Consider the following 10,915-nt stretch of genomic DNA (forward strand, 5'->3'; position numbering starts at 1 on the left):
GGGGTTGTGGGGGTGGTTCCCATGCCTTCTGCTAATCTTGTAGACTATTGTAGCTATGTGGTCAATGATGACGATCGTGGGCATCGGTATTTTATTTGCAATCCACCTATGAGGCTATTCCAGAGACTTGCTTTCCCTAGTTAAATAGTAATATCTAAATTTTTTACTACCTCATTATGCATGGCTTTTTTGGCCTTTGATCCTTTAAAGTCACCTTACTATAATATAATTCTCTTGTGCCTAATGGATGTAATGTCGGGATATGGAATTGATGTATATTCAATAAAGACAGAATCATGGACTCAGGCACCAATCCCTTTTGAAAGGCCATTCGCAATGTTCAACTGTGATGGTGTTTATTTTGTAATGGTGCCATTTATTGGTGCAGTATAGGAGCACTTCAGTGTATTTTGATGCTGATAGTGAGACTGTGAAGACAATAGCAATACCTCCTATGTTATTCATGAATATGCCCCAAGACACGGATTCAGTAATTTGGGGAGTCTCGTGGCCATTTGAACATGGCAGGTGCCGATGAGCTCTCCAATTTTTCACAATTCCATGTCTTGGAGATGCCATCTAATCATTCTGGTTGGTTTGTAAGATACCATGTGGATCTTCACTAGAGAAAATCCTTGCGCGCTCTCAGTGTTTAGGGTTCTTCGCACTGAAAAGGAAGAAGAGTCTAAGCTTGTTCTACTCATGAATGGTGGTAGAGTTATATTTCATAATACTTGTGACGGGACACCTAACAATATATGTGATTTGGTGTCTAAGCCAAGAGATAACAGTAGCAGTGGCGAATTGGATTATGGTAGTCGCGGTGCCTGTCGAAACTTTGAGACAATCTTTCGTGTTTGAGAATACATAGCAATTTTATTCATAAGTCAATTATCTAACGTCTGCATAGCTGATCAAATTTTTTCTTTGTGCACAAAATGTCTGCTTGATCATTTAAGCCTTTCTGATTGCTAGTGGAGTGATCCCTTCATCTAAAGAACTACTTTTCATGCACAAGTCCACATCACCTGAATATTTTGCTCTTGTATTGCATTGAACTATTGTTAGGGCAATCAGCTGGCAAAAAGAATGATGCAAAGCACCAGAAATACATGAGCATCAATCAGTCAAGAGACCATGGTGACCTGCTAGCAAGAGTCATCAGGCATCACACACATCTCACTTTCAAGAAAGAAGAGAACCCTCTCAGTTTTTCTGCTTGACAGACCGAAGGAGGCAGATGTCTCATTTTTGTGTGAGGCATTAATGGGGACTTGGACTTTTCTTTCTTTGGACTTTAGACTAATGCTGGTGTTCATTATTTAAAAAAAAGAAGGAAAAAGACGAGAGCTGGAAGAGAAATTTTCTTTGGGTTTGAGGAGCAGAGAATGCATTTTCAACCTTCTCGCCTTTTTAAGCATAAACAGGAGATAATCCCCATTAAAGCTTGATACTTTTTATGTTTGTGCTGCTGAAATTTGAAGACAATGCCTTCATCATACAGGATAGGGAAAGTTGAATTAGGACAACACAGTGCACGGCAGAGAAAAGACAGCACACTTCCAATTATTTGTTCATACAGATTCTTAAGCCAATCCCAGAACATATTGAACTCTAGATTTATTCATTTCAAAGCTTGCTAGTGATATTGATGTTCCTGACTCTAGATGGGTTTGGGCTTGGTATCCTTGCATAATAATTGTGAGAGCACCATTTTCAACTTAAGTTTGATTTTATCCAGCTTCACATCATCTGGTAGCTCAATTTCTCTTGAAAAACCCTTGTTCCTAGAGAACTAAAATATGCTTTCGAAGTGGAGAAACTGCTCACTCATGAATTTTATCATGTTAATATTTTGTAAGCTTCAACTAAAAAGTTGAATAGGATATTTTTGGTAGAACTGAATTTAACAACTATGAAAAAATAATTATTTTTTTTTATGAATAATGTGTTTAATGAAATAGCATACCAAGGATATTCGAGAGTTTATCGAAAATTATTTTTTATTTAAAAAATTATTTTTTATTTAAAAATATATTAAAAAAATTTTAATTTTTTTTTAATATTATTATAAATTTTTAAAATTTTGATGAAAAATAGGTTGAATCTTAGTACTAAAAGTAAATCTAGATTTTTAAGAAGATTTTGAACTAGTTTTTGTTTTTTTTTTTTATAACCATTGGATTTTTTTATGGGTTTTAAGAGTTATTTAACTAAGTTTAATTAATGGTTTTTGGTTGGTAGACAATTAATGGCTCAATAATTATTATTTTTATGATATTAACACATTAAAGCAATTCAAAATCATAAAAAAAGTTACTTTGAAAAAAATAAAAATAAAAAATATTTTTTAATTAAAAGAAATCAAATACAAAAAAACATTCTCTCTATCTTGGCAAGAAGATTTATCATTGAAGATAAATAATAATACAGTTTATTTTAGGATGTTCAGGGTAATTTTTATCTTTTTTATTATACAAAAAAATTTCTTACTTAAAACCTCTTAAAACTAGTTAGGATTTCTAGTTATCATAAAATTAAATGATAATTTATTTATCATTCTTACATCTTCTATACATTAGCTCATCTCTTACATCTTCTATACATTAACTCATCTTAATGTGCATATACATTAATGTTTATTCAAGATAGGAGAGAGAAAAGAGATAGGAATTTAATTGTCGTCGAATTCCCAAAAACAATAATGCCACTTGATTTTTAAATTAAATTAAAATAAAATTTTGAAAAAGCCCTGTAGAAAAGTTAAATGATTTTTTTTTTGTTTTTAAAGTCTATTTAATAATTTTATTATGCAATAAAAATATGAAATGACTTATATATTCCTAAATAATTGAATTACATAAAAAGGATCGTATTACCCCTTAACCCTAGTTATATGGTTTGTATAAAAAGAATAAAATGATGATTTTACCATGTAAATCCAGAATATATATACAGTGAATTCTTGAATTTTTTGTTTTTGTTTTAATTACTCAAGAGTTGTGTGCTTAACTCTCTCATCTCATTTCTATATATAATCCAATGGTATAGACCTTTTCAAGAACACATTCAAATGGAGGCTTGATATTTCTATTCAAAGGCCTTAAAATCCATTCTTAAAACCAAAAAAATAAAAATAAAATAAACAGAGGATTTAAGGATGAGAAAGGGTAGCTTTATTATGTGATTCAAGGTAGATGGGCTTTATATACATGTAAAATCCTGTACATAAACTTGGCTTAATGGTTGTCTATCAATTATTTTTTTTAATAATGTAAGATTCTGGTTTCAGCTTTATAGTCAAAAGCTTATTAATTTATAAGCATTTAATGGGGAACCAAAAAGAAAAGAAAAGAGAATGACATTACCCAATTCTCTACGTGGTCTCTTGGCAATCCTTGGGAGGTCACAATGTCTTGCTAGCCTTTACAGGAGAGAAACTTTTCATTCACGAGCATACTTCACCTATTAATACAAAACTTTCATTCATTCATTCATTCATTCATACTCTCTCATTTGTTTCCGTCACTTCAGTTTCTTCACCTACAAGTTCCTATCACCTTACGGGCCCAACACTTCACCTATTAATACAAAACTTTCAATGATTCATTCATTCATTCATACTCTCTCTTTTGTTTCCGTCACTTCAGTTTCTTCATCTACAAGTTCCTATCACCTTACGGGCCCAACGTGAGATTCAAAGCAATTGCATGATTGCTCATTTGGATAATGTCTTTGATTATAAAGTTATGGCAATGGAAACCATGATCACATAAAGAATAAAGAGCATGGCCGAAGGGTTTGCTGCCTTACAGGATGTCAAGCCACGCTTTCAGCAATATGACTAATCGAAGTCCCATCTAAATGAAAGAAACCTCTTAACATTCTTAATTATATGATCTTTATGATCATGCATGGCTAAAAAGCAGCACTGGATGATGGATTTCAGTATATTCTGCATAATTCTTGCCTTTGTTTGTCTCCAAATTATGCCTACATGTAGTCCACTATGGTGCTAGCTATCATGCTTTGCAAAGTGGCAAAGAGGAAAAGTTTGAAATTAAAGCTATCCCTTCGACTTGGTACCAATTAATCCCTCGGTAATGTAGCTGATAATGGTGGGATTTTCATATTCTTTGGTCTAATTAAGAGAGTTAATTTCCTCTCCAACACATGAAGGTTTGACCTATATTTTTAAACCCCAACAGTGTTCTTTCGTACAAAGTTGAGTTGAGTAAAATGTAGGCATTGATTGATAGCTATTCTTTTAAGCAATCATAAGATTAGTTTTTTTTTTAATTTTTTTTTATGGATCTTTCCTTTTAAATTCTTAAGGTGGTGCATTTTGGTGAAATTGGGAAAAAAGTTTCATGGACTGGGGTGGATTTATGAAGATCAAAATTATTGGATTGGTTGATGCAACAAACTTTAAAATTACTAATGTGATTAGTTAAATGTACATTAACTAAATCCAAGTAATGATTCCTATGGAATTAATTAAAACTTGGTTGAAAAGGTACTCTCTTCTTTCTTATAATTAATTCAACTAAATATCTTTCTTATAATTAATTTTAAAAAAGTGTACTAGGTTCTGGATTTTATTTTATAGTAGTTTTTAAACAAGTAATTTTTTTCAACTTTTCTTTTGAGAAATTCTTTAAAGTTGCTTAGTTTGGAGAAAAAGGTGAAATCTTTTAGCTCCAGATCCAATTTTCCCTAAAATCACACACACAAAAATCTTCTTCATATGGAAGCAAGTAGGTAAATTACTTAAAAAGTAAAGAGACACAGATTTGAAAAGAAGAGCTGCGTCTACAGAAGTTCAAAAGAATGATGCCCGCAGCAGGACTTGCCATAAGGTATGGCATCCATCAAGCACTTCCATGACATGTACAGCATGGTGAACATTAATGCAGGGAACAAATTGCTTGGGGCTGAGAGAAAGTAAGAATAATTCCTGAGTACATGTGAATAGCTCAGATTATGAAATCAATCTGAGTTTAATGCTGTTAGATTGCCTTCATACTTTAAGCAGATATCACTTATCGAATCCATCTGAAACTTTTTTTAATAGTTTTTTTTTTGCATCGATATTTCATGTCCATGCAAGGGTAACAGTGTTCAATTTCTAATAGATTGGGGGTGAAATTGAAAACATTAGGAATGATAATGAAGTTTTGCCTCTTTTGAGTACAAAAGTGAAAACTGATATGTTCTGGCTTAGGAACAACAGAGTCAAGTGTTCTCAATCACCTGAATCTGTCAAAATTCAAAGTTGTGGTGACTCCAGATTTTAAGAAGCATCAAATTCAATTAAAAGAAACCCTTTTTTTTTTTTTTGTTTCTCTTAATTATCACTTCGTTCTTGAATCTTGAATAGAGCTAGAACTTTCTGTTCTTCGAGATGAACATGGTTTTCTTTCTCACGCTTGACATTCAAAGTGGCACAAATTAACAAGAGTTGCCCTTCTGTAATTGATAGACAATCACAAATGAATCATGGAAAAGACTTATTCAAAGTACTAAAAAGACAGTCATTATTATTTCACCTTTACAAAGGAATATGCCAATCTTTTCACATTAGGACAATACAACTTTATCAAAAGTGGGAGAGGAGAGTGGGATCTTAGCTCCCCTTATACCCTTTTTCCCAACTTTGTTTTTTTGGATGCATGCCACTCCCCCTCTAACCTCTTTTGCTCAATCCTCCCTTTTGAGAGTAAAATGAAAGAAAATCTTCAAAAGGGAACGTAGAGAGAGAGGGGGGGAAAGTTGACATCATGAAGGAAAGGAAAGCAAAGCAAAAGAAGCACCAGGAGTAGATCGGCTGAGATTGAGTGCCATGCCAAGATCTTTGAAATAATTGGGCTAATTTATTTACCTGCATGCATGGGAAACAATATTGGCAGTCAGGAAAAAATAAAAAAAAATAAATAAATTTGAAGGCAAGAAGAGCTGGGATTTTACCGTTTCCTCCGAACACCTTAAAAAAAAAAGAACATTTGAAGGCAAGAAGAGTTGGGATTTTACCGTTTCCTCCGAACACCTTTCTAAGGAAAGAAAGAAAAATAATGAGCAGTGCTACTCCAGCCAAGAGTCCAATAATTATTGCAAATGTCTTCTCACCATCACTGGTAGATTTATCTGCTTTTGGAAATGGTAAACAAAAAACAAAATTGCAATCCAATCACTTCTCTCGTTTCAAAACATTCTAATCTTGAAACTTTTCACTTCTCCCATGGACATTTTGTACTTTCCTCGAAGAAATTTAGCTTGTGTTTATCTATACATTCTAAACTCTGGTTGACCACAGTACAAAAACTTTTATGCTTATTGTGGCTAATCAAAGTTTGAAATATGGTGAAATACGTATAAAAACTAGCCCTTAGTCATGATTTGAAACCATGCTTACCACCATGAGACTTGGTATACACATGAGGCCCACCGGTGGTGTACCTAGCGTAGCACTTGGCCAAGAACATATCACCATAATCCGCCGTGCCGCAGTCGGATTTCAGCCGCATGATCGCCTCCGACAAACAGTCCTGACATTCTCCGGTACTCAAGTCACCGACGCATTGGGCCACACCCTGGACATCACCTGACCCGCCAACCCGATAAGCCCCACCAGTTCTAGCCAGCCCCCCTAAAACTGCATCCCTTAGGTTCATAGCATCCGTATCATACCCAACCGAAGGTCCACATTTCTTCAGTACCACAGTCTTATCTTCCACACCCAAAAAAGTTGCATTATCATACTTTACATAACAACCTTGCAGCTGCAATGCTCCGCCACATGTCTGAGCACACAAAACACCGAGTTGGCTCACGGCACGGGCGACACATGTGGCACAATCAGGCATTGACAGGTCACCACGGCACTGGTAAAGCCCGTAAACAACATCTCGTGGGCTTGACCCCATAATGGTATAGTTGTTGTAAGAAGAGTACGTAGCTGAGTTGACAAGAGAAGTAAGGAGAGAATTAAGGTTGGACTCATAAGGTGAGTCTTGTACATATTTTTGTTGAGTGCAGCCGCCAAAGACAAATGCATCTGTGGAAGCTGAAAGTGAAGGACAAGTGAGAGATGACAAAGAGACGATGAATGTGAAGGTTAAGAGAAGTGAAGAGCTTGCTGTTCTTCCCATGTCTAGACAAGGTCTCAGAGAGAGAAAGAGAGGCAGGGGATATGGAGGCAAATCTAAGCCCTTGGTTATGAAATTAACGGGAGCTTAAAACAAGACTCTTGTCTCTCTCATCTCAACGAGTCTATGAAGGGCTGTTTCTTTCTATATACGTGGGAGAATAGGCCTTTTATCTATTAACAAACACAAACAAATTTCGTGGGGTCATTCATGCAAGACGATGCAACATGATTAAAGAATTTTTAGTGACGGTGTAATTAACGAATAATTATTTAATAGTTTTAAAAATGAAAACTTCATGATATTCAAGCTATAATTCTATATATATATATAGGAAATTACATTTATCTAACTTGGAGGTTGATAAACGAGGTTCCCAGTCGCAAAAGTTCCAAGTCTGAGGTCACGTGATTCACCTTGTTAACTCGGTTTAAAAAGAAAAAAAATCAATTAATTTTGATTGTTTTTTCCAAAACTGATTATGCAAAGTTAACTTTGTTTTTTGACCAGGTTTTATTAGACTAATTCCCTCTTGTTTTTATTAAAATCCAGCCCAACTTACATCTTAAGTTATTTGAGTTACGGGTGAACCCAATGTATTGTGTTTTTATACAATGAAAAATTAAAAAAATAATTTTTAAAAACATAAATATTTTTATCATTTTTTTTTGTGAACTTGGATGTAATTTTGTCTATATATATATATATATAGTTTGAATATTTTTTTTTTGAAAAGTTGAAAGGTTATTTTTTTTAGTATTTTTGTTTGAAATTAAATTTATTAACACTTAATAACTAGATTGCCAAATTAGTTTCTCATTATTTATATAGGGGTTAGGTTAATTCTATTTTTTTTGAAAAATAATTTATTTACACTTAATTTCTAAATTCTTAACCTCTTTTTGAATTCTTTTTAATGAATGTTTACGCTACTAGAATTTTTCATAATTACTTATGGATTGTTTCACCTGTGTGTAAACATTGATTCTCTTATAGAAATATTTACCACCATAATTATAAATTATTACTATTAATAAAATGATAAAAATCAATCATAGATGATTTTTATTTAATTAGTCATTCTATTAGTACTATAATTATCAATAATTACTATCATTTTGTCTGTAATTCTATCAATAAGGTGGTCATATTATAGACATATAAAATCATTTATAATTTTATTAATAATTTATTTTATATTACTAATGGATTGAAACCGTTAATGATTTACATATTATCAGTAGTAAAATCATGTAATTTTTTTTTAAATTCTCTGAAACTTTCCTATAAAATTAGTTTGTCAATAATGTAGTCTGTAATGATGAGTAACATTTCATATAATTTCTTCAACGCTTTGGAACAATCCAATGGACCTATTTTAACAACCCCAAAATTTTCTAATAATATATTTTGAAAATTCATGATTTTTTTTCAAAAATTTTTGCAAGATTTCTCCTAATTTAGCCTATCTCAAGTTATTGACAAAATCAACATCAGTTCCTAATCAACCATTTTCACAATTTAATATTTTAATTATACTCCAACATATCTTAATCAATAATATTTTACTTTCTTTAACATATTAATTCAGCAAAAAATTATTTTGCTGAAATGAAGAAAGAATTATCTCAATTATGATACCAAACCATAGATTATAGATTTAATATACTTCCTTTAATCATATATAATCTTTTAAATATTGTTTATCACAAATAATATTAATTACATGTTTATATATATCATCATTATAATTAGAAAATATATACACAACAGAATACAAGTTAAATAAGTTAGTCAATTTAAATTCTTGCATACTTAACATTATAATCTTTAAAATATATAGATAGTAATGTTATAATTAATAATTTATATTTTTAAAAGATTTACTTATAATAGAAATAAATTCTGAAATTACTAGGAGGCGTGGTATTGAGATGAACCTATATAATAATTTAAAAGAAAAATAATCATGATCAATTAGAATATTTATATTTGCATTAATATATAAATATATATATATTAGTTACTCATAAAATTTCCATATTTATTATCATCTTCCAAGTAATATTCATAAATTAATAATTTAAAATTTAAATTTGTATGTTTATATTATAAAATTTCTATTCCTAACTAGTAAAACTAAACTACCAACACTAGTTCCATATCACAATTGTAAGGGTAACACTTCACCAACTAATGTTTGGTCATTTGCTTCCTCCGAAGAAGTTCTTGGGATAATTGCACTAAAAGAATTACCAATTTTTAATGTTTTCTCAATCAAATATTTTGTTTTCCTTCCAATATACTTTTTTTCTTTCAAAACAGTTAATCAAGAATTTTCCATCCAACTATTCGAACTAGGTACAAGATAACAAAGAGATAACAAAGAGATTTTTTTATTATTATTATTTGTCTTTTCATTCTTAGAGGAAACCTTTTCTCTCAAGTTATTTTAGTATGTTAAAAGTTAGAGTATACTTGTACTGTAATTATTCCCAACAAGTTCTCATGGGCAGACCACATCGTTTTGCTCCTCTCTCTTCTCCCAGCTTGAAGAAGCTTGTACTGATCCAGCTCTTGAAATTCTATGATCGGTTTATAGCTGTGGAGTCATTATACCAGTGGGATTTTTTGGTGTTAATTTATAATAATTATAAATCGTATTATACGGGTCAAAGCGCAACCAATATATATGCACATTGGCTTTAAAATCTACCATTTTAGAAAGTTAAATCAACCCTTAAAACAATAAATTAAGGACAAAACTCCAACTCTGTGTAAATCCCAAGAATTTGTTTATGAAAGATTTGTTTCACTCATATTGTTAATTAACCCTTATAGTTACCACATAGGATCTCAGTTTCTCTTCATGAATACTAATTTGTATAAAAATGGCTCGTTTAATATCCGATCCAAGGGATAATTAGGTTCAGTTTTCGAAAATTGCTCGAAGATCATTGGTGGAAAAAAAAAAGTTACAAAATACAAACAAATTGGGTTCTGAAATAAAATACAAAAAGTCATTATCTTTATTTCGTTCAATTAAATGACCTATGACCTAGCCCACGATTACACCATCACACCCAACCTTAGGCAGAGGTGCCTACGAGGTCCATAGTACAACAGTGTGAAGTCCTCAACCTAGCTAAGGGCCCAAACAAACACTAGCAGTAAATGGAGCAAACTGAAAATACACAACACAAGCTCAAGTCGGAGTACAAATGGCCACTCCAAGTTTATGCTTCATACTTTTTTTTCTTTTTTTTTTTTTTTTATCATCAATTCTTTGTTTTATTTAACTATCACTTGACAAAAAAGGAGAATGACACTCCGACTTAAAACCCTGTTTCTCTTACTTTTACACGAAAGCAGCACTAAACTTCAGTCTCGTTGATGGAGTTTCTTGCTACTTCATTCATTGTAATTAAAAGAAACAAAAGAATATATTTACCACCACAAGTTGCTATAAAAAAAAAAGATAGGGCAAAAATAAAATAATAACTAAACTAATGGGGCTAATGTGTAATTGCCTCGAGTTAATGCTATAAGAACCCCAAATCTTACTCTTTTAGAGACGGCTGCATAGAGAAGAAAAGAGGGGGAAGGTTTCAAATCTTTACACTAAAAATTGAGAGAAAATGCATCCAAACTGAAGGGTATTTGAGTGAGATTAGACTAGGTAGTGGGGAAACAACATAAGTGCAAGAATAAACTAAAAATAAGTAAAGAAATTTGAAAAATAAAAAGGGTTGAGAACCAGTGAGGAAAGA

General features: G+C 32.0%; 1 protein-coding gene across 1 annotated transcript; it reads right to left on the bottom strand.

Moving 5' to 3' along the window:
* Positions 1 to 5,489: 5,489 nt before the first annotated feature.
* PDLP7 (plasmodesmata-located protein 7) lies at positions 5,490 to 7,270 on the bottom strand. Its single transcript, XM_011003886.1, has 3 exons — positions 6,413 to 7,270; positions 6,031 to 6,147; positions 5,490 to 5,881 (listed from the first exon to the last, which is right to left on the bottom strand). The coding sequence occupies exons 1-3, from the start codon at positions 7,146 to 7,148 to the stop codon at positions 5,874 to 5,876; spliced, it is 861 nt and encodes a 286-aa protein (XP_011002188.1). The 5' UTR covers positions 7,149 to 7,270; the 3' UTR covers positions 5,490 to 5,873.
* Positions 7,271 to 10,915: the final 3,645 nt, after the last annotated feature.

The sequence above is a fragment of the Populus euphratica genome, unplaced genomic scaffold (genome assembly GCF_000495115.2).
Source record: "Populus euphratica unplaced genomic scaffold, PopEup_1.0 scaffold287.1, whole genome shotgun sequence".
NCBI classification, from domain to species: domain Eukaryota; kingdom Viridiplantae; phylum Streptophyta; class Magnoliopsida; order Malpighiales; family Salicaceae; genus Populus; species Populus euphratica.